General features: G+C 50.7%; 1 protein-coding gene across 3 annotated transcripts in view; it reads left to right on the top strand.

Annotated features, from left to right (window-relative positions):
• Positions 1-556: 556 nt before the first annotated feature.
• The window catches only part of DLG5 (discs large MAGUK scaffold protein 5), a gene marked incomplete at both ends in the record, with an annotated part of 121,181 nt that continues 97,378 nt past the window's right edge, over positions 557-24,359 (top strand). For all 3 annotated transcript variants that reach the window (XM_079717489.1, XM_079717487.1, XM_079717488.1), the window contains one exon: positions 557-860. In XM_079717489.1, the coding sequence (XP_079573615.1) occupies positions 557-860 (304 nt within the window). The remainder of the gene's footprint in view (positions 861-24,359) is intronic.

Here is a 24,359-nt window from a genome sequence, read left to right as displayed (position 1 = left end):
CGAGGCGGCTCCCGAGCCGTCGGGGGGCCTGGCGAAGACGGCCGGGCCACTTTCCTTTCCGAGTTGTGATCGTGTTCGGGGGGCGGCGCCGGGGCCGGCGTTTCGGGGAGAGTTTTCTCGCGGGGCGGGCGGGGGAGCGGCGCGCGCCGAGGGGGAGGGGAGGGGGAGCATGCCCGGCTGGAGCCGGGCCTCGGGGCGCGCCCCGGCCGCCGTCCCCACCTCCGCCTCCTCCTTCTCCTCCTCCGTCTCCTCCTCCTCCTCCTCTTCCAGTCCCGCCGCCGCCGCAGCCAACATGGCTGCGCTACTGAGCCCGGGAGGCGGCCGCTGCTGAGCGCCGCTCGCCGCCCGGGCCCCCAGCCCGCCCAGGCCCCGGCCAATGGCCCCCGCGGCCTCGCGGCCCCCGGCGCTCTAGGGCTGCCGCCACCGCTCGCCGCCCCGAAGCGCCCGGGGCCCGTCGCCACCCGCCTGTCTGCCCGCCCGCCCGCGCGCCCGCGCGCCCGCCGGCCTTCGGGAGTCCGGTTGCTGTCCGGCGGGGCGGGGCGGCGCGGCCGCCACCATGGAGCCCCAGCGCCGGGAGCTGCTCGCCCAGTGTCAGCAGAGCCTGGCCCAGGCCATGACAGAGGTGGAGGCGGTGCTCGGGCTGCTCGAGGCCGCAGGAGCGCTGAGCCCCGGCGAGCGGCGGCAGCTGGACGAGGAGGCGGGAGGCGCCAAGGCGGAGCTGCTGCTCAAGCTGCTCCTGGCCAAGGAGCGGGACCACTTCCAGGACCTGCGGGCGGCGCTGGAGAAGACGCAGCCTCACCTGCTGCCTATTCTCTACCTGAACGGCGTCGTCGGGCCGCCGCAGCCCGCCGAGGGCGCCGGTGAGTGTGAGACCCCCGCCCGGCCTCTCGAACCCGCCTTCCACGACTTCTCTCTCCGGTTCTCCGAGGGGGAAGTCGTGAGGGCCATTCATCTACCTGGCGCCTGCCGCGGGGAGAACCTTCCCTCCTTCATTCTGCCTGGGGAGGGCCCGATGCGCGGACCCCCACTTCACACCTCCTCCCCCAATCCCACCCTTCCTGTGAACAATGCCCCGCACTGCAGGCCTTGATCCTCCAGGTACCGCGGCAGCAGGGTCCTCCCGAGACCACCAGGTCCAACCGCGGGGCGATCTCGGAGGGATGTCCGTCAGTCCCTTTTCTAAGACTCTTCACCATCCACCAGTCCTTTGAGAGCCTTTGCTAGCCTTCAATCAGTGATAAGGTCTAGAAGAATAGAACCTGGGCCAGGGCCAGTACTTCTGAATTTTGGTCCCTGGCACCCCGTTTCAGGACCACTGGTGCCTTTTCACTTTTTGATTTTCTCAGCTCCCTCTGCCCAAAGCTCAGTCTGTTTGTTCGCCCAGGCTTGTGGTTGATTATGCACAATGCCTGCTAGGTTTCTTTGGAAACTGTGGGCCGGGAAAAGTTGGGGAAGTTGCATTGCACCATGGGAAAATCCTGGTAGTAGCTGCTGGGGCTCAGTTCCCTCCCTAAGGCTGCCGAGCTGCCTGAGGAGGGAAGGCTGGTGACTGGTTCCCTTGGGTGGTGGTGACGGATTTGTGAGTATTCGTGTGTGTGTGTGTGGGGGGGGTGGGTACTGCTGGGAGTTTGTGGCAAGTGGTAGGCTTGGCGTGGCCTGGTTGGGGAGTGTGGAAAGCCAGGCTTTTAGACAAGGAAGCTGAGGAAGAAGGCATAGCATTGAGGAAGGAAGAGCCAGCATTTATTGGGCACCTACTGTTGTGGCAGGCACTCTGCTGTATCACGTTTGTTTACCACTCTCTGAGCTATTATTCCTACTTTGCCAGAGAGAAAACTCCAGCTTGGAGTGGTTAAATTGCTCAAAGTATTGGGCACCAGTTTTCGATTATGACCCATTGTTTTATTTAACCCATTTGGAACCAGGAAGCAACAAGTGCTGCTTTTCTATGTCTTGTCCGTGTTTTAAAAGTGAACAGAGAGGGCTGATGAGCTGCCTTTAACAACTTGTAGGCCACAGGCTGATGAAACGTGTTTATTTGGCTGTTAAAAGCCTCACTTATTAAGGAGATGCTTTTATAAGCTGTTCCTGGTAACAGCTCCACTGGATATTGGCCACCTTTTTTTGGTAGTGAAGGCAACTGGCATACAGAGAGACTAAACTGGCCACACAGCATATCATTTCACTGATGGCCCTTCTGTCTTCACTTTGGGTTTCTGACTCTTCAGCATTTCTGTTCCTCAAACCTACGCTGTCCCCCAGTTATGATCGTGTCTGAGGTGCTGGGCAGCCCAGTCCTCTCCTGGGATGATGCTAAGGAGAGCTGTCAGATGTGGCCTTGAGGATAATGTCAGAGGGAAATCTCTTCGGGGTAACTTTTTTTTCTTCTTAGTTGCCTTTTTGTCTACCTAGCTCTCTGTGTTTGAAGGAGGAGGTTGATCAAGGAAGCGCAGAAGTTAAGAGTGCAGACAGACTTAAGTCTTCATTGGGATGTGTTTGAATCAGCGCTAGCTTTAATCTCTGGAATAGATAGATGAATTGCCATTAATTAGGTCCCTCCCTTTTCCATGCCTGGTAGAGAAGGTGGGGCCTCACAGAGCTGACATTCTGAAAGCTGGTCCTGACATCTAAGGAAAGGATGAAATAGGGTTTGGATTTTATCCTCAAGGACAGGATTTCAAACCCTAGTTTCACCACAATGCAGAGCTGTGTAGCTTTTCAAGGGAAGTTAAGTTCATTTTAGTTAATACTTCAGGAAAAAATTACGATAGCATTTGGTCTGGCAAGATGCCATGTAGAGCTTCTGGGGATGAGGGGGTGACACGGTGTGCAAGGAAACTACAGAGCATTGGGATCTTTTAAAGGATGAATTACTGTGCAGTGGTTGCCAGCTTTTTTTCTGTTAGCCAGGGAGCCCCTTTTATGGCACAAAGCTCAGTGACTAAAAGGACTGCTCAGGTTGAAGGAATGGAAGCACCCGTTTCATCCCTTGAGGAGCCGAAGTCAGGGAAACTCAGCCCTGTGTCCTGGTCTTTGCTGTCCCAGCAGGTTCCACTCTGCACACAGGTGCACACCTCTGCCTGTAAGACAGCCTTAGTGCAAGCATCTTGTGGGAGCCCCAGAGAGGAACCAGTTGGCTTCCTAAGGATCCGTAGTCTCAAGGGGAGGCCCCTTTGTCACTGTTTCTACATCGGAGGTGCTGCCATCACCCAGTTAGGGGCTCCTTTGATGGATTCCACATCCCATGTGGGCCCCTGGTCTAGAATGCCCGTCCCGTGGCTGGCACTTGTGTGCTGTGGGAGTTTGTTGTGCTGCAGGCAGATGATGTCTGGCCGCTCCCCACATGGGGCCTGGAACTGGGAGGAAACTGGCCTAGGTGGTACGGGGCAGGTAAGCAAACCAAACTCATCTGTTCTGCTCATGTTCAGTTAGAGCCCCAGACATTTATAACTCACCATGCTCAGGCCTGGGGTATGAATGTGAGTAAGAAGACACAGAGTTGTTTTATTTTGGGGACAGGGGGAGTTCTCTACCAGAATTGATAGGACATTGCTGTTGAGCATTTTCTATCTTATTGCATACTTTAATATCTCACTTAGTTCTGTGGCACCTAGTGCCTTTTCTGCGTGACACTGGGTTCCATTCCCCCCATCTGTGAGGTCTGAGGACAGGCCAGGATTTGCAGGGCAGAAAGGAGCTGGAGTCAGGCTAAGTGCAGTGCTCCTGATTCCATGTTGGGGGTGGTTTTTCCTGTTACCTGGTTAGGCCCTCCCATTAGAGTTTTAGGTCGTTTCCTGCATTGGGGAACTCTGGAATTTTGTAGCCTTTCCTTGTCCCAATACATGCATCTGTAGGGAAGGAGTGAGTCCCTTTGTCCCCACTGGTGGTAGAGGAGAGAACTGTTCTCCTCTGACTGGCTCAGGTCTCTCGAGTTTCTTCCATGGTAGTACCAGGATCTTGTTTGTTCACTCGGAACCCGCGAGATCCTTTGTTTTTTCTCTTTGATTCAGCTGCTAACATCTGGGTTTTCTCACTTGAAGCTCCTCAACCGCCTGCCCCTGGAGTGAGGGGCCCCTTCCTGGCGCTGAGCCTCAGCGTCCTCATCTGTGAGATGGGGCTGGGGGTGCTGCATGGCCTGTCTCAGCCACTGGGAGGCAAAATGAGATTGGGGAGGACTGAGGTGCCTGGTCCTGTTCTTGGTGCATGTGGGGCCGGGGTGCATAGGATGTAATTCCAGCCTGCAGCTTGCTGCCTAGTTGGGGGAATGGGACACTCAGGAGAGTGACATTATGAGACAGATCAATTGAGTGATACAAATACAAACAGGCTTTTTCCTCCTTTTAAAACTCTACTACATGCTTTCTGCAAATACTCTCATCCACCCCAAGTGGCTCTAATTATCATCTAAGTGTGGAGGGCTCCCCAAACCATTTTCACAACAGGCCTCTCTCGTGGAGCAGAAGTGGCAGAACATGGTGACTGCTGGTGGCGCTCTCTACTGTGTGCTCAGAGCTGAATTTCTCCTCCTTGTCGCCTCCGTGCCTCCTCTTGTTTCCTGGAGAGCTGGCTGACTTGGCTTCGCTACAGTTAAGAGGATGGAGACAGTAGTGTTTGCTGGAGAAGCCAAGGAAGGCTTCGAGGAGGGACTGGGGCTTGAGCTGGGTGTTGAAGGGGTACTCTGAGTGTGCAGAGGAGAAGGAGGATGTTCTGGGTGGGAGATGCAAGAACAAACTCCTAGCTATGAGAGGAGCAGTGTGTTTTCAGGTTGCAGAAATTAGACCAGCCTGAGTGAGCAGGGCATTGGCTCTGGGTGGGTGGAGATGCAGAGGTAATCTGAAGGACCATGATGGCTAGGCGGAGCAAGGGGTTTATACATCACCTGGAATTTAGGCATTGTACACTTGTCAGAAGTTAAAGCTGGAGGAATTTTTAAAAAAGAATAACCCCAGGCGTTTCCAGTGGGATGAGTGCAGTTGGCTGCTGATTGTCAGGTGTGGATTATCTATTATTCATTAGAGGTTACCTGGGCGTTTTGTTCTCTCCCTACTCTCTTCAGGTACCAGCCACCTTTTCTTCATCCACTCTGTCCTTGATGGTCATAAAGCTCCAACCATTGTAGTTTTTTTTTTTTTTTTTTTGCGGTACGTGGGCCTCTCACCGCTGCGGCCTCTCCCGTTGTGGAGCACAGGCTCCGGACGCGCAGGCTCAGCGGCCATGGCTCACGGGCCCAGCCGCTCCGCGGCATGTGGGATCTTCCCGGACCAGGGCACGAACCCGTGTCCCCTGCATCGGCAGGCGGACTCTCAACCACTGCGCCACCAGGGAAGCCCCACTGTGGTTTTTCTGTTGGTTCTGTTAATTGTGTTGAGAGGAAGTAGTGAGGAACTTGAAAGTGATGGTTGAAAAGAGGTTTCCAAGAGAAAGGCAGATTTTATTTATCCCTCTGTGTATTAGTTGAGGCACCCTTATTGCAGGTGACAGAAACTTAGCTCAAACTGTATTAGGCAGAAAAGAGAAATTTATTGTATAATATTCTAAAACCTTGGGATGAATTGGAGTAACTGGCCTTTGGATGATTGATCCTGAATGCCACGGGCTTTTCCTGTGGGCCTGGAACTTGACCTCAGGCCCCTCTTGGCTTCATCTTCACAGCCCCTGACCAGAGAATAAAGGGAGCTGCATCCAGTAAACCAGGCAGAAAAATCTCATGGGAGGATTCTGATTGGCCTGACTAGGGTCACATGTCCATGTGAGACCCAGTCACTGTGGCTGGGGCTAAAGGACTAAGATTGGCCCAGCAGTGGACCCAACCAATAGGGTAGGGTGATTGGCAGCTCTTACCAGTACCATGTGGTTCTTTAGAATGAGGAGAAGCAGCACTCCAAAAAAAGAAGAGCAGAAAGGATGTTGTGCAGGTAAAGCAGCAGGTGAATATCCAAGATGTGGTCTCATCTTTGTGTGATGATGCGATTAGCAGATGAGGTCATTGCTGGAGTGGGGTGGTTGGAGGTTGTCAGATTTCACTAGGTTTTAGACCTTGAGCAAGGCAGTTAACCTTTCTGAACTTACCTCCCTCTCTACAAAATAATTAAAACAGTAACTACTTCACTCTGCTGTTTGACAATGCATGGTAGGAAAAAAGGAACATTTATTAGTGTGGTGAGTAATGCAGCCTGGAACCAGCCTTAGGACCAGAAGCCTGGGATTCTCCTGATCTGAGGGTTATGTGAGAGCTCCTGGTAAACTGTGCTGAACAGATGTCAGGGTTGCTTTTACTGTGGCTGTGGGTCATCAAGGGTAAATGTAATCTCCATGAGCCAAATTCGCTGTTGTATTCCCGATGCCTAGAATAGAGCCTGGCCCAAGATGGGCGTTCAGTAAATTTCTGTTGGATGGATGACTAGTCAGCGGTGTGGCGAATGAGTAGTGTGTCCCTGCATAAGTCCAGATTCTCTTCAGAAATAAGTGCAGATTCTTAAGTGGTGACTTCACAGTGACAGAAGGCTGTGGGAGTGCAGGAAGGCTAGGGTGAGTTCCAGCGGCACACACGGATGTCCCCACCCACAGTATGTCTGTGATGGAAGCAGGTGGTGTGACATTGGTGTCTGAAGTCTCCAAGGTCACCCCTCAGGTACCAGCATTGTGGGACTGGCTACCAGGAGCCATGCGGAGCGACCACACTACCTGTGTAGGATTGGAGAGCCCTTCACTTTTTGCACTTAGAATTTGAAAGTCAGCTTGGTGTCCTCGAAAGAGTTTTGGATGGGGCTCTGCTCCTAACTGTACAACATATTGACCTTGGATGAGCCTCTTAACTACCCGGGGCTTGTTTTTTTCCAAGTAGAAGCCTGGAAGAAGTAAAGCTGGAAGAAGTTCAGTGTTGACTGAGGACTTCCTCAGTCCTGTAGGGTTCTCAGTAATTGCAGGGTGGCCTTAGGTCCAAGGAAGCTTGGTGATGGGGTTGGAGTAGATTTCTAAGACCTTTCTTCCAGGTCTCTACCATGATTACTATTTTTTTAAATTAAAACTAATTTATTTTGGGCTGCGTTGGGTCTTCGTTGCTACGTGTGGGCTTTCTCTAGTTGCGGCGAGCGGGGGCTACTCTTCGTTGCGGTGCGTGGGCTTCTCATTGCGGTGGCTTCTCTTGTTACGGAGCATGGGCTCTAGGCGCGTGGGCTCAGTAGTTGTGGCTCGTGGGCTCTAGAGTGCAGGCTCAGTAGTTGTGGCGCACGGGTTTAGTTGCTCTGCGGCATGTGGGATCTTCCCAGAGCAGGGCTCGAACCCGTGTCCCCTGCATTGGTAGGCGGATTCTTTTTTTTTTGTTTGTTTGTTTGTTTGGTTTTTTTGCAGTACGCGGGCCTCTCACTGTTGTGGCCTCTCCCGTTGCGGAGCACAGGCTCCGGACGCGCAGGCTCAGCGGCCATGGCTCACGGGCCCAGCCGCTCCGCGGCACGTGGGATCTTCCCAGACCGGGGCACGAACCCGTGTCCCCTGCATCGGCAGGCGGACTCTCAACCACTGCGTGGTAGGTGGATTCTTAACCACTGCACCACCAGGGAAGTCATGATTACTATTTTTTGATTTAGTGTTAGTGTTGAGTGATTTTCGTACTCTGGCTTTCTATTTCCTGAAAAAGTAAGCAATGTAGGAGAGTTATTTTGTCTTAAGTTTTTGTTCCACCTCATTCCAACCACCTATACATTCTGCAGGCCATTTTGAGGGGGTTCTTTATTAATTTCTTGTAACCTTGGGAAGATGTGAGCCACAGAAATAGTGGGCATAAAGCAAGAGGGCTGAACTCCCTACGGGTCTGTGCAGTAGGGATGCCAAACACGTTCAGCAGAGAAGAATTTTAAATGGGATTGAGTTGGGGAGATACTGCATTTTTTTTCACCTTTTCCCTGGGGCAGATTGCATATCTCTGAATTGTGTGTGTCTGTTGATCTTTTTGAGACAGAGTTCCACGAAAGTGCTACAGAAATATTTTAAATTAAACAGATGTTTGGAGTGTTCCATGTTGGCCGTCCAATTCTAAACCCTTGGTGGGTAATTGTGAGGTGACTGTTGACCTTGATGTTCGTTTCACACTAAGGGTCATAACCCATTTGCTTTGTACTTTTTTTTTTTTAATACTGTGGTAAAATATATATAGCATAACATTTACCATTTGAACCAATTTTTTCTATTTTTTAAATTGTGGTAAAATATGCATAACATTAAAATTACTGTTTTATTCATTTTTAAGTGTACAGTTCAGTGGTATTAAGTACATTCACATTGTTGTGCAACCATCCCTACTATCCATCTCTAGAACTTTTTCTTTTCTTTTTTTTTTTTTTGGCTACGCTGGGTCTTCGTTGCTGCACTTGGGCTTTCTCTAGTTGCGGTGAGCAGGGGCTACTCTTCGTTGTGGTGTGTGGGCTTCTCATTGCGGTGGCCTCTACTGTTGGGGAGCACAGACCCCAGAGCACATGGGCTTCAGTAGTTGTGGCTCACAGGCTCTAGAGCTCAGGCTCAGTAGTTGTGGCGCACATGGGCTTAGTTGTTCTGTGGCATGTGGGATCTTCCCGGACCAGGGATCGAACCCGTGTCCCCTGCATTGGCAGGCGGATTCTTAACCACTGGACGACCAGGGAAGTCCCTCTAGAACTTTTTCATCTTTCGAACCTGAAACTCTACCAATTAAACAATAACTCTCCATTCTCCCCTCCCCCCAGCCCCTAGCAACCACCATTCTACTTTCTGTCTCTGTGAATTTGACTGCTCTAGGTATCGCATATAAAAATGGAGTCATATAGTATTTGTCATTTTGTGACTGGCTTGTCTTCACTCGGCATAATGTCTTTATGGTTCATCCATATTATAACATGTGTCAAAATTTCCTTCCTTTATTTAAAAATTTTTAATTGTAGTAAAGAACACAAAATATAAAATTCACCATCTTAACCATTTTAAGTATACAGTTCAGTAGTGCTAAGTATATTCACATTGTTGTGTAAGAGATCTCCAGAACTTTTTCATCTTGCAAAACCAAAACTCTGTCTCCATTAAACAATAACTCCTCATTCCTCCCTCCCCCACCCCTGGGAACCACCATTCTACTTTCTGTTTCTATGAATTTGTTTACTTTAGATATCCCATATAAGTGGAATCACACAGTAGTTGTCTTTTTGTGACTGGCTTATTTCACTTAGGGTAATGTCCTCAAAGTTTATCCATGTTGTAGCATGAGACAGGATTTCTTTCCTTTTTAAGGCTGAATAATATTCCAGTGTATGTATGTACCACATTTTGTTTATCCACTCATCCACCAGTGTACTTTTGGGTTCCTTTCATTTCTTGGCTGTTGTGAATAAAACTGCTATGAACATTGGTGCAGAAATATCTCTTTGAGGCCCTACTTTCAGTTCATTTGATTATATATCCAGGAGTAGAATTACGGATCATGTGGTAATTCTGCGTTTATTTTTTGAGGAATTTCCATACTGTTCGCTTTGAGTTTTAATTAAGGAAATCCCTACTGTCCACAGCACCTTGACTCAGGGATGAGTGGCCTGGCTGGAGTCCTAGTTCAACATTTTATTGTTTTCTTCTAAAAATTGTGTATTTCCCCCCCACCCAGACTCATTTTGGAGAGCCTTAGCACAATTCCTTTGGACCAGAAATAAAGATTTTAGTTTCAGTAGTCATCTATGACTCTTTTGAGGGCAGAAGTTGTTGACCATAGAATCCCAGCAGCATTCATATCTGGCAGCCAGGGGGTGTTCACACATCTTCTTCGTGTTTGCAGTAGTACTAATATCTCCATCCCCAAAGGCCTTGAAGTATGTTAGTTATTTCCGCTTTGTAGACACTTGCTCCTTACCCCATTCAGGGTTGGTTTGGTTACATAGACTTGAATCCAGGGTTAACTGGCTATCAGGATTTTCTTTAGAAAAACCTAGATCAGCATTTCCCAGGGAAATATCTTCTAAACAGTAGTTTGGTGGGATGTCAGTGGTGTTATTTGTAAAAGGGTTCTCTGGTCAAGTACATTTGAGCAGTGCTGGTTTGAGCAGGCCACGCAGGCTACTTTACTGGGAGCCTCTCAGGCACCAGTAAGCCAGTGTGCTTTGGGACTTCACTGGAGTGGTTTCACTATGCAGCATTTCCCAAACTGATTTGACCACAAAACCCTTTTTCACTGAGCATCTTGCAACATCAGTGTTCTGAGAGGTGCGCTCTTGGGAAACTTCAGCATTAGTGCAGGGAACTGGAACATCAACGTATACCATCGTTTTTCGAATTTTCCCCCAGCTCTTTCATTCAAGGAACCAAAACGTTAAACGTTCCCATTCTTTTGAATTCTGATACCAGCTGAAATGGGCATATGTGATTCTGGGGCTAGGAGATTTTTTTGGATATGTTGACAATTCAGACGTGTAGTGGATTCTGGGACCAGTAGATTTTTTCGGTGTGTGATCTTGCACAAGATGTTTGACCTCTCTGGGCCTCAGTTTCCCCAGTGTGGCTTAACAAGAATGAAGTCTTGTTCGTGATGGTTATTCTTTGAGATGGTTAAACCTCTTGCGGTCTTCTCTAGAGCTGGGCTTTGGTCCATAGTTGGGGTTTCTAGGGGCACCTTGGAAGGATGTATAGAGACCTGTTCAGGGGTTTGGTGACTGCAGGTCCAGGACAGGTTAGCTCTTGGGCAGATCTTTTCTGAGCCCTGGGGAGTTGTTGGGCTGGAGAGCTGGAATATGGCCTGGAGAGTGATAAGTTATTTCTGGGAAGATAGGTGATACAGATAAATGACCCGGGTGGCCTGAGCATCATTGGTGTGTTTGGAGCCCAGGAGTAAGGACACAGAGAGAGAGCTGAGTGTCATGAACCCAGACTTGGGGACCCCCACAATAGTCTGTGTGACTTTAACAAGGCACTTAACCTCTCTGGGTTTTCTTTTTCATTATCTATAAAAGGGCTAATATTCTCCTCCTAGGGCTTTGGTGAGGATCGAGGTGATTTATGTGAGGTGAGGGCGAGCTGTTGCTGTTGCTGTTGCTGCTGCTTCTGCTCTTGGGGGTAGCCTGCCCTTGAGTAGAGAGCCAATCTCCTTCTTGTCCTTGGAATCAGGAGGTGTCACAGGGTACAGAGAGATGCTCAAGGGAGAGTCGAGAGTGTGCATGGACCAGGAAGCCCACATTCCTGGGGCTGCTCAGAACACACTTTCACAGTGTTCTGGTCCTGGATCCTGCCATTAAGGAGGGCACTGCCATGAGCTATGAGGAGTTCAGCTCCAGAAGGACCTTCGGAAGAGTTATTTTAAAGGAAGGGAGACTTAGAGGGGCTTGGATGCTTGTTTTCAGATGGACATGGGCAGGTGATGAGACCTGATTCTTTCTGACCCCAGAGAGATGACTGGTAGAAGATACTGGGAGGTAGAATTGAGCTCAAGATAAGGAAGAAGGCTTCCCTGGTGGCGCAGTGGTTAAGAATCCGCCTGCCACTGCAGGGGACACAGGTTCGAGCCCTAGTCCGGGAAATTCCCACCTGCCTCAGAGCAACTAAGCCCGTGCAGCACCACTACTGAGCATGCACTCCAGAGCCCGCGTGCCACAACTACTGAGCCCGCATGCCTAGAGCCCGTGCTCCGCAACAGGAGAGGCCACCGCAGTGAGAAGCCCACTCACCGCAACAAAGAGTAGCTCCTGCTCGCTGCAACTAGAGAAAGCTGCGCGCAGCAACAAAGACCCTACGCAGCCAAAAATAAATAATAAATAAATAAATGAAAAGGAAGAACCTTTCTTCCTTCCTCCCTGCCTTAATTTTATACTATATATTATAAAAAATTTAAACATATGCAGAGATGGAGAGGATAATATAATGAATACCCAGCTCTCCTAATAACTTCTGTTTTCTGTAATTTTTTTTAAAATTATTTGTTCATTTTTGGCTGTGTTGGGTCTTCGTTGCTGCGCGAGCTTTTTCTAGTTGCGGCAAGCGGGACCTAGTCTTCATTGCAGTGCACGGGCTTCTCATTGTGGTGGCCTCTCTTGTTGCGGAGCACGGGCTCTAGGTGCACGGGCTTCAGTAGTTGTGGCACACAGGCTCAGGAGTTGTGGCTCGCGGGCTCTAGAGCGCAGGCTCAGTAGTTGTGGCGCACGGGCTTAGTTGCTCCGCGGCATGTGGGATCTTCCCGGACCACGGCTCAAACCCATGTCCCCTGTGTTAGCAGGCAGATTCTTAACCACTGCGCCACCAGGGAAGTCCCATTTTCTGTAATATTTTAAAACAAATCCCAGACAGCCTATCACTTCCTCCATAAATACTTGAGGAGGTATCTCTAAGAGATAAGGCCTTTAGAAAAAAGATATAGCCAGCAGACCATTTTTACACCCAACAATCTTTTTTTTTTTAACATCTTTATTGGAGTATAATTGCTTTACAATGTTGTGTTAGTTTCTGCTGTATAACAAAGTGAATCGGCTATACATATACATATATCCCCATATCCCCTCCCTCTTGCGTCTCCCTCCCACCCTCCCTATCCCAACAACCAACAATATTAATAATTTCTTAATGTCATCTCAAATCCAGTTGATACTCAGTTTTCCTTGTTGCAGAAATGCCTCTTTAGAGATGGTTTGTTCAAATCAGGATTTTCATAAGGTCCACACGTTGCCTTTAGTTGATGCTGCTTTCTGAGTCTCTTTTAGAATCCCCAGCAGCCCCCCTTCCCTGGGCCTTTTGTTTAAGGTAGAACTTGTTTTAATGGTCTATGCCATCCAGCTATGGAGTGCACCGTTGCAGGTGGTGATGTCCCTTCCCCGAGAGTCCACGTAGATGGTGGGTGAGCATGGGGTGGTTACGTTAGAGAATGGGTTGTGGAGTCTGATCGTAAACCCCTTTAGCCTCAGTTTTCTCACAGGGCTGTTGGGAACAATTAAATGAAATAATATATATGAAATGTAACTGTTCTTTATGAGTTAAATTTTTTTATTTTTGCCTTTTTTTTTTTTTTTTAAGCTGTGGGATTCTTTTCATTAACTGGACTCTTACATGAAAGCCAGATATATAAGATAGACAGGTGCTGTGGTGAACAGGTCTGGAGGCGTGGAGCTTGCCCCTTTTCCCCGTGGACTCCCTGAGGTGCCTCCGCACAGTTCCCTCGGGTTCCCCAGAGTTCTGTGGAACAGGGTTTGAAAACCAGAGTGCTTGGATGCTTTTGTTTTAAGATGCTCTCCATGAAGAGGGAGGTGAAGAGCTACCCAAAGCCTCACCTTCCTTTGCCTGAGCTGAGGAAGGGTTGGTGAGTCACAGCTGGACCCGGAGGCTGCTGCCAGTGGCAGCTGTGCTACCACCAGATACTCTTGTCTTTGTCTGCTTCCTCTGTTTACCTTTGTAGGTTTCCTTTCAGGATGAACCATGCTGTCAAAAATGACAAGTGACCACAGTGCAGCTAATAAAAAAAACCCCACTCTCTGCTACACAAGACAGTGATTGGGAAGGAGCGGAGTGAAATCCCATCAGATGGGGTCAGGTGGGAAGTGGTTACCTTTTCTGAAAACTTCTATTTTTTTTTTTTTAATACTATCACTGACTGGCCCTACCCCTACATTGCATAAGAGAATTGTTAGTTGTTGCTGCATAAACAAGCCCCTTCCGATATGCAGCCTGCAGGTGGGATTTGTGGAGCTGCCTGTGTGGGAAGCCAGCAGAGATGATCGCTTGTGAGTCTGAGCTGCAGCCTTGGTGGCCGTCTCAAGCCAGGGTGTGTTTTTTCTACCCACAGTGTTTTTCTAGGTATGGCCAGTCTCTCCCAGGTGGCTCTCAGGCCTCTTTCTGAGTCAACTTCATGTTACTTGTCTGGATGGTAACCGTCAGACTCCTTAGGATGGCCTGGGACCCCCAAACGAATATTCTTGTATATCATTTTGACCACTGTAAATCTGCTGTCCAAATGTGGTGAAAAATCTGTCCAGCCAATAGTGAGTGATGGGATGACAAACACATGGGAAGAAACTTAATTGTATTTTTATATTTCGATGTAAGAAGTCATACTTTAAAGAAGTATAATGACCTTTTCAATACTCACGATAACCTCTATTTGTCTTGCTCAGGGTAACCTCTCTTTCTTCTCATCTGGCCAGAATTTTCATTTCCTGTTTATGTTTCTTAAGCAGCTTAAGATTGTCGAGTATCGCGGCTGGAAGGGATCTTAGAGACCACTTTGCCCGAACTGCTCATTTTACAAATGAGAAATAGCAGTCCAAAGGCACAAAGGGACTCCACCAGGCTCTCACAGCATGCCTCGATGCAGCTGGACACAGGATCCAGGTTTCTTCCCAGGCCGGGGCTCCTTCCAAGGCATCTCCGCCAGCCACAGGCTGGGCGGGGAGTTTCAGGAGCCTTGACTGGTTTTTCCTGATCCAGGCCTGGCTTTGCAGGCACCAGCCTTTCCAGCATGTAACAGGGCATCGCAGTTCATGGAGCTGTGCTGCAGCTCTCCTTCCTGACCATTGAGAAAAATCTTTTATCAGACCATGCAGTTGGTATTTATGTTCCACACATGGGCAGACTAGGCCAAGAGAGGTTTGTCACCTTGCTCAGGGCCTCCAGCTGCTGAGAGGCTGGGCAGGCTTTGGAGTCTTTGTCAGTTTCTTTATAGAATCTGCATTTGTTCTGTATTCTGGGCCATCCTGTGAAGGTCCCCAGTGATTTTTCTGTGTCCTGAGCCTTGGAACCCCTTCTCTTCTTCGTGACAGGGTTCATTCATTCAGCAGACATGTTCTGAGCACCTGTCACACAGGGGGTACTATTTGAATGCAAACATAGGACGTGACATCTGACTTTAGTGCTGAGTCACAGAATGGGTCTGATGTTGGCAGGAGGTACCTCCTTGTCTCATTCTTTTTATGACACAGCAAAAACTTCTAGGGCTGACTGATGTGGTTTCTTATTGCTTAGTCACGGGACAGAGTTCAAAAAGCACAATGACGCCACTGAGCCTCTTGCCCCAGAGGAAAAAACCTTTAATAAAGATAAGAGGGTAAAGGCCCTGTGGACACTGAGCCGGCCACCCCCATGGCCAACCTCATTGGGAACTGGATCCAGGAAAAAGCAAGAGAATAACAAAACGAAAATGTGCTGGCTCTGGGTCCTTCTCCTGGAAAAACTATAGCTGAACCTGAAGCAGCTTAGAATTTCGGGCCCGTGTGTGAGAGTTTATTATATGTGACTGTCTCTTCCGTAAGATGTTAGGGAAAAGCCCGAACGAGCTTTTTGGCCAATCCAACATTAAGACTTCCCATGTGAAAATTCAGCAGAGGTGGTCACTGTCTTCTTGCATGAGATCACTCAGCCTTTAGGGTGGAGACCAGGCTGAGTCAGATCCAAGTTTTATCTGTCCAACTGCCTGTCCGTCTGCCCATCCATCATCCATCCAGCGTGAACCTGGTCAGTGCTCTGACCAGGCGCTGCTGAGCGCTGAGCATGCAGAGGTGAGAAAGACATTAGCCTTGCTCATGAACGACGCCACTGTCCCATACTGGGTGCCCCGACTTGGATTTGCTCTTTTAGATGGAAGGTATATCCTATTCTTCCTCAGAGGTTTTCATTTTTGGTTGCACTGTCTATTCTGGAGCTTTTAGAAATGCTGGAAAGTAATCAGCTTAGCTTATTGACTTCCTACTCCTCACCTTCCATTTTGTGGTTTATAGCAGATGACAAGTGTATTTGCAAAAATCTGTAAGATTCTCAAAAGGGTGACAAAGAAGATGGTTCCTGCCCACCAGGAGTTTATTGTCTCATTGGAAAGCCCAAGCCCGAGGGAGCAGGTGTCCAGCAGAACAGGTCATGCAGCACAGAGGAGGCCACCTAAAGATCAGTGCACTATGAGCTGGGTGAGGGTGGGTGGCTGGCAGGCTGGGTGGGCGCTGGACAGGGACAAGGAGGAAGGCCGGCCTGATGAGACAGCGTGCAGAGCAGGGGCAGGAGGCTTGGGAGAAAATCCATTCTGTGAATAGTGGGTCTTCACAGGAATTTTGGGCTTCTGTTTAGGGCACGTACTCAGCAGGCCCTGGGAAAATAGGGTCAGGCTAGCCAGCCCCCGGAAGGCACAGGGCAAGCCTGGCTGTTGCGTCCAGTCATTCTCCCTGCATCGGTTCTCTGTGAGGCTGCTTGAGCCTGAGCCTGAGCCTGCGCCTGCCTAGAGGAATAGGCGGGGTTGGCATGGGCTAGAGGGCGGTCGGTGGAATGTGGGAGAGGGCGCTGTGGCCAGAGGAGGGCGGGGTAAGGGGGTGTAGACTGACTAGCCTTCTCGGAATCCCCAGAGGTGCCTTGTTGGCTTTCTGTGAGCCCTTAGAGGGATTGGAAGGCCGCCTTTCTTCTCCTAAGTTTCAAGTCTGAGAATTACAGCTGGGGTGTTTAGAAATCAGAGCCCCTGAGCCCTCCAGGGGACTTGAAACCCGTTCCCATCTGCTGGCCTTCTCTTTGGGGAGGAGAAGGGAGCAGTTGAGGAGTGAGGTGGCTGAGGAGAAATAAGTGACCATTGCCCTCTAGCTGTGTCCCCGTGGCCCCCTCACATAGCCTCACCAAGCCTTATCCTTCTCTCTCTGATGGGACCTGTGACGCCACTGCCTTCCGAGCTGGTGTGAAAGTAGGTGGATGGTACAGGGAAATGGTCCCATGCACGTAGATCGTTGTGCACTGTGCAGATGGTAGGTGTTTTTATTGCACAGGATACTTTGTCTATTATTTTTGTATTTCCTCATTTGACCTCAGCAACCCTTTGGGGGTCCCTACTCGACCTTACAGTGAGGGAACAGGTGGGAGGGGTCAGGTCACTCAGGAATCAGCTTAGTCCAGTGGTTAAGAGCCTGTGTCTGAGTCAAGCATTGGGTTCAAATCTTGGATCTGCTACTTACTGTGACTGTGGGCAAGTCACTCTCCCTCTCTGTGCCTTGGTTTCCTCATTTGTGAAATGAGAATAATAATAGGACCTTGTCTTGTAAGGATTAAAGGAGATACTATTTTTGAAGTGTTGGGAGCAGTCCCTGGCACCCAGTGAGCACTGTGTGAGCATCAGCTGTTATTTGTATTGTTATTGGTGCCCCAGTCCCAGGGCTTTTAAGTGCCACCTTACACTGTGACTTCCAGGGCAGGTGGGTTGGTTGGTTCCCCCCTCTGTCCCACACTCAGGGTGTGGTCTACAAACCAGTGCTGGTCTGCAAACTCTTGGCACAGAGATCAGAATCAGCGTTTAGCAACCTTTAGAGCAATTTGACCTTGCTGGGACGCATTGAACAGGTAAAGACTGCTTCAGGTGCCGTCAGATCACATGGGGTGTCACATGTGGTATGAGCTGTGCATAATAGTCCTCGGTGGCGGCACTGTGTGATTGCACATAAAGAAGTGAAGTAGGCTGAGAGCCCATCGCTGCCCATTCCTGAGCAGTCGGCTTCCTTGGGAGGCTCCTCCACTGACCACAGCAGGCGGGATCCCAGGGCATTTTGCAAGGCAGTGCGTGGTGTTTGTGCTCTAGCAGTCTGTGACAGCTCCAGGGAGTGAGGTTTCCCAGTGGAGATTTTTATTAATGAGCAATTGTTTCCATCAGCGCTACTGACGCTTACCGTGGCAAATGCCTTTCTTGCTGCTCTCCTAGGAGGCATGGTTCTCGCAGGTTTGGTAAGAATCCACAGTGAACCCTCTCCTTTCCCACCTCCCAGGCTGGCAGAAACTAGAAAGCTAGATGATGTTCGTGGACAGCGGGGTGTGGGGATGTGGGAACTCACCCCTGCTGGTGCAGCCGTCCTGGAGCCTCTGGCAGGGCAGCTGCCAAGCCCTGACCCTGCATCCCCTCTCCTGAGTGTGAATGCCCCAGGCTTCCTCACAAGTTCCCGGAGGGAGGTGAAGGTTCACTGCAGTGCTCCGTGGGTGGCATCCATCCCTGGGAGAGCTGACAGTGCAGTGGTTCCAGGTGACTGATGAGACACACGCATGGCAATGGGATGGAGCTTAAAGCATGGTGCTCCTTGAAAAAGGAAGAAGGAGAGTGAGATGGATGCTGCAGCACTATTATGTAAATTAACAATACAAAACAATGCCCATTTTTCAAGAACACACAAAAAAAGATAGACAGAACAATGGTCGCCTAAGTGCCTGGGGGAGTAGAATTGGAAGGGAAATGGGAATAAAAGGAAATAAATAAGAGAGGGAGGAAAGAAGCATCACTTTTCTGTGGGCTGCTGTCCTTGAGGGAAGGGGCTCTTGCCTGCTCCCGACTGGCTGCTCCTGATGGCCGGCTTCTGGCGGTGTGGCGTCTGTGTGTCTTGGCTGAGCTAGCAACCTCAGGCAGATTGCTCACCTGCCAAAAATGGTCTTGGTGAAGAGTTGCCTGTGCCATCGCAGGGCTGTCGTAGTCACCAGCGGGGGAGGGCCAGCTGTAGTGCGTGGAACAACTGACTCAGTAGGGACATGGATGTTTATAATACTCATCTAGGTGATTGTGGGGGGGGTGACCAGCACTCTATTTAAACATGGCATTGGGAATATGCGTCAGCAGTGCTTGCAAAAACCCACATTTACATCTTGGCTGTAGTGGGAAGATACGGGTAGTCACCCTTTAAGTCAGTTGATTAGAAAAATAGCTCTGTTCTGTGTATTTATTGAACTTTTGATGTCATGTGTTGCAAGAGAGATGGGGATTTTAGCTTCAGGAAGGTAGAGTCCTGCTCAGACTAAGGAGCAACTTTTTTTTTTTTTGCGGTACGCGGGCCTCTCACTGTTGTAGCCTCTCCCGTTGCGGAGCACAGGCTCCGGCCGTGGCTCACGGGCCCAGCCGCTCCGCGGCATGTGGGATCCTCCCGGACCGGGGCACGAGCCTGTGTCCCCTGCATCAGCAGGCGGACTCTCAACCACTGCGCCACCAGGGAAGCCCAGGAGCAACTTTTTAATTGCCAGCAACCAGTGCTTTAGGAAAGGAAATGAGCTCCTAACTGCTGGAAGTATTCAAGCAGAACCTCGGGCGTGGCCAGGAAGGTGTTCCTTCTGTCAGGTTCATGGTTGAACTAGATGCCGTCTGCAGTCCTTCCTCCTCCAGTTGAACTGGGCTTCATGCTTTAGGTCTGATGCTAGTAATTAAAACAAAATGATTGCTTGGTTTTAACATATAATTCGCCATGCTTATGGTAGAGAATTTAAAAAATGCAGGCAATCAAAAGAATAAGTTGCAGGTGCTTTTACTAACGGGAGGTAACTACTATAAAGCTTTTTTTTTAAAGAGTGAACAAAGGAATCACTTTTTATGGGTGTACAGTATTGCCATATCAAGATGTATGTCACCAGTTCCCCTTGATTGGAGATTTAGAAATGTCCCACTTTTCAGTATAAGTCATGTCGCTGTGAGGATCTGTGTACTTCTTCATCTCCTCGGGATAAATACCTGGAAGTGGGGCTACTGGGTCAAAGGGTATGGACGATTTTAAGGCTGGTGTTACAAATTGGCAGGCAGATGGCTTTGATTCTGAGTCACTCCTAGGTCTCTCCAGGTGTAGTTTTTGGATCCTTGTCTTCAGAACCCCCTGGGAAGCATCTGAAAAGTGAAGACTCCCCGGCCCCTCCCTAGGTCTTCTGAAACAGAAACAGAAGTGTGGGTGTGGGCTGGTCTCATCTGCAGTTTTACCAGCAGCCGGAAGAGCCTTCTGCTTGGTGCCTGGTGCTTCCTCAGGGTCCGAGCCTGCCCAGGGAAGGGAAGCAGAGGAGCTTGTCTGTTCTGACTCACTTGAGGGAGAGCTGGGATGTACTTGCGGGTCAGGGGGGCAGCAGAGTGGGGAGAGCGCTGTTTAGGGACCTACCTCTAGGTGCCGTTTTCCTTGTCTGTGAAGTGGGAGTCTCAGTGGTTTTTGTTTGTTTGTTTGTTTTTGGCTGTGTTGGGTCTTTGTTGCTGCGCCTGGGCTTTCTCTAGTTGTGGCGAGCGGGGTCTATGTTGTGGTGTGCGGGCCCCCCATTGTGGTGGCTTCCCCCGTTGCGGAGCACGGGCTTCTAGGCACTCAGGCTTCAGTAGTTGCAGCACGTGGGCTTCAGTAGTTGTGGCTCGCGGGCTCTAGAGCACAGCCTCAGTAGTTGTGGGGCACGGGCTTAGTTGCTCCGCGGCATGTGGGATCTTCCCGGACCAGGGATTGAACCTGTGTCCTCTGCATCGGCAGGCGGATTTTTAACCACTGCGCCACCAGGGAAGTCCCTTCTCAGTGGTTTTGATGAGCTGAAAGTCTTCTGTCTATGACTGCGTATGTGAGTGTTTCTGTCACTGACGTCACAAGGTGAGAAGGAACTCACGGGGCCGGGCCGGGTCTGGGAAGGGAGCTCTGGGAAAAGTGGGTCAGGACGGAGAGCTCATCTTTCCTTCTCTTCCCCACGGCGACCCAGGGCTGATAAACTGTTGGAGCGGGGTGCTGTTGGCCGAGGCCCCCTCCAGGCCCAGGCGTCTTTCTGTCCAGGTCAGCAAGAGGCGCTGCTTCTGCCCCTGGATTGCTGCTTCCTGTGTGTAGGAGTGAGCCCTGTGTGGGGCTCCCTGCCAGTGTGGGGGTGTGGAGAAGGCCCAGATGTCCCTCCTCAGCACTGTGGCTCCCAGAAGTCACCGATGCTGCCTTTTGCCACAGCTTCACCGTTTGGATGTGCTGCTTCCTAACGGTGGAGTTGGTGGTCCTGACGAGCTTCCTCAGGTGTACCCACCCGAGGATGAGCTCTTTGCCAGGTGTAACCTCCAGGAGGCTACTCTAGGTGGGCTGTTTGCCAGTTGTCCCTGCAAAGGTCGAGGCTCTGACTATCCTCTGTTTTCCTGGTCTGTAAGTCTAGAAGGGAGATCATTTGTTCACGTATTCAAGCAAACACACTGAGCTATGGTGGTATCAAGATGAGTGATGTACGTTAGCGAGCAGACGGCAGCGCTGCTGGCTTGGGGACTGGTAAGTCATGCTCTAATGCGGGTAGAGACAAAGTGCCTGGGAAGCACGTCCAAGGAAGGGATTGGTTTTGTCTCATGGAAGGGGAAGTTGGGCTGAGGGTTGGTCTCATGGAGGAGGAAACTTGAGGGCTTTGAGGGTTGAGTAGAAGTCATCAGGTGATGGGTAGGTAAGTTCCAGGCAGGGGGAGAGAAGCCTGAGGAAGAGCAGCGAGGCAGGAGCCAAGCGTGCTGGGTGACTGTGGGCCCTGTGGTGGCTGGAGGGTGGTCTGGTCAAGGAGGGACTGGAACAGAAGAGCAGGAGAACCAAGCAGGAGCTGGGCCACGGACCTGGCCTCCAGGTCTGCTTTGGATGCTTCTGAGCCACGGGGCTTAGGCGAGGCTTAATGTTTTGGAACCTCGCCTTCCTCCCCTGTGAGATGCAGTAATAAGACTAGCCTTAGAGGGAGTTTGTAAGAGGTGTAATACATATAAAGTATGTAGCCGAGAACTTGGCACAGAATCGGGTACTCAACAAGCGTTGAGTACCTGATTTCCTTCTTTTCAATGCTGGGGTGAGGCCTTTTGACTTTATCCTAATAGGCCAAAGGGAGCCATGGAAGGTTGTAGAGCGTGGAATTGACAAGATTATATCTGTTTGCTCAGGTGTTTGTGTGTTTTTAAGGCAACTTTGGTGATCTGGTGGGGATACTTTTGGGGGTCTGTGGTGGTGAGGCTAGAGACTTGGGCCAAGACTAGGAGGGGTGAGAAGAATCCTCCCTGTCATGGTCTGTTTCCTGCTGCATTTCTTGTGTGCTAGCTCCACTGGGCTGCTAGGATGGCCTGCCTGAGCTCTGGGCAGAGGTTTTGGGGGAGGGGCTAGGGTTTGAAATGTGTCCCCAGAGACAGCTACCCCTAAGGGAGGCTGTAGAACTGGACATTTGCCAAGCGCAAGTCTGGTCTTGAGAAAGTGGGATGAGTGTCAGGAGAGGGACGGAGGCTGGGCCAGGACAGAGCTTGTGGAAACAGGCCTGGTACAGCGGTGTGGTAGATGGTAGGGATTGCAGATGTTTATTGGCCACTTATAGTGTGTGCCAGGGAGCTTACATGGATGTCTCATGGGTTGTCCCAGCAACCCGAAGGTGAGGGGTTTTTATTTTCCCCATTTTACAGATGAGGGGACTGAGGTCCAGAGAGGGCAAGCTACTTGCCCAGAGTCCCAGCTGATGAGTCAGGATTTCACTTCTGGTGGTTGGGATCCAGAGGGCACACCCACTGAGCTGTGGTGGGAAATGGGAGCAGCCTTCGGGGCTGCTAGATTTGTTTGGCGTTTTGGCTGCCAGTTCCTGGTGGCAGATTTCAGTTGCCCACAAGGAAGAGCACTGCGCACGGAGAGCCGGTCAGCGATGGGACGGCTGCCTTAGGAGGTGGTGTGCCCGAGGCTGGGAGGGCCTACAGGGCTACCTGTCAGGTGCTGCCGGAGCTGGAGGAGACTCGCTACGTGCCACCCGTCCCTGCCAGCCTCGAGACTTCTTGGCTGATGCCCAGCTCCCCACATCTTCTTCCCTCACATCCCCGGGAGCTGCGGTTTTGAACTGGGGCTGGAGGTGTGGGTGGGATTTGGATGTTCGTAGAGGCAGGCGCCGAGACAGCCCCTGGCATGGAGGCAGGGACAGGCCCACTGCGTCTTAGAGAATGTTGCTTCTGGATCCTGGGTGACTGCAGGGGCCTCGGAAATCAGCCCTGGAGGTGGGCACATAACTGCAGGCTGGTCCACGCGTCGTCAGAGCGCGTGGAATGGAGCAGGCCGGCGCTCACTTGCTCACTTGCCTCGCTCATCTGTCAGCGTGCTCTTGCCTGCTGTGCTTGCCCAGGGCCACAGAATTCCTCTCGCCCAGAATTCCAGGCAGCCTGCCACAGCCAGTTGAGCTGTTCCTGAGCTGCAAATCTCTTTGCCACATCTGGGTAGAAGGAAGATCCTAGGGTTGCTGCCTCTTCCCGGCATGATGCCAGCCTGCCTGGTGACTTGGGGCCAGTGACTTCCCTTCTCAGGTCTTTGCATTTGGTGATTCTGCCTGGCACGGCAGCTTTCTCCACTTCCTCAACTGCTGCCTCGCCCTCCTAGGCGTGCACTGGCCTGTCGGGAGCCAGGCCTCGGTGGGGCAGGGGCCTGCGCTTCCTGGGGATCACAGGGCAAGTCCCAGCCTGAAGGGACAGACCGGGGCCAGCCTCATGACTTGTGTGCCCTCAGAAGCTGCTCCTGTGCTGGTGCCAGATGGTGTCATCCGGGGGTTGGATTAAAAGGTAACTCTGTTGGCAGGAAGAGCGGCCCTTTGCTGGCTTTAGTAAGCAGGCCGGTGGTGGGCTCTGTGCAGGTCTCCTAGCCCCCGCTCCTGGGTGCCTCTGCCTCTCCTCTCGCTCCCCTCCGGTCCTCTTTCTCCCCATGCCGGGACAGCCCTGCTCAGATGCCCTCCTCAGATGCGCCTGCACCTCTGTCTCCCTCACTTTGTCGCCAGCCTCCCCTCTCTGGACAGGTTTCAGGATCTTAACGAGCAATTCAGCAGGGTTTGCTTTGCCTTTTCTTCCCCGTCTCTGACAACAGGTCAGTCCCCGGCATGGAAGTGTGGTGGGGCAGGGGGAGGTCAGGAGACCGAGCCCGGGCCTTTGGGGAGGTCAAGTGGATGTGGGGAGTGCAGGGCCACCTTGGCTGAAGCGTGGGGGCTGGCTGTGAGCCGTGTGTCTTTTAGAACTGATGGAGGGGCCGTTCTAGTGCCTCGAGGAGACACGAGTCCCGGGAAGAAGGTGCTGCTTTGAAGCTGGTGGGGTCGTGGGTGTTTTGGGGGGTGGGGGGGTGGTCCTACACTCCTGGACCTGCGTAGGCAACCACAGGACTTTCGAGGACCTCTGGGGAGCCCCAGAGGGCTGTACTATCTGTGGGTAGTGGAGATGGGGGGAGAGCCCTTCCTGGAAGTTCTACCACCATCAGCTGACCCAGAGGCAATATATTGGTAGAATATTTTGGTAGAATATTTCTCAGACTTCATCCCCATGTCTCCCTATCTTTGGACAGGCCCTCGTTTTGGGAATCACATACTTTAAAAGAAAAAAGTTCCTTCTACTATTAAGAAATGGTACAGTAGACTTTCTTCTTTATTATTCTTTGTTTGCCTAAAGTATCAGTTTATTAAAAGCAAAAAAATCCTCTTAGAGTATTTTCCCCCTTGGGTAGAATTACAGCATTATATATGCACACATACAGCATTACTCACCTATTTTTAAATCAGCAGCTAAATAGCAATAATTTAGAAAAATTATTTAGGCAGTGGGATTATGAGCCATTTTATTTTTCTTCAAGTTTTTCTGTTTTAAACAAATTTCAAATGGCACTATTTTTTTTTTTCTGATATTCTGTTTTGTAAATGTTCAGGTATACAAAAAAGTTGAA

The sequence above is a fragment of the Hyperoodon ampullatus genome (genome assembly GCF_949752795.1).
Source record: "Hyperoodon ampullatus genome assembly, chromosome: 1".
Lineage (NCBI taxonomy): Eukaryota > Metazoa > Chordata > Mammalia > Artiodactyla > Ziphiidae > Hyperoodon > Hyperoodon ampullatus.
This window is presented reverse-complemented; position numbering and strand designations above follow the sequence as displayed.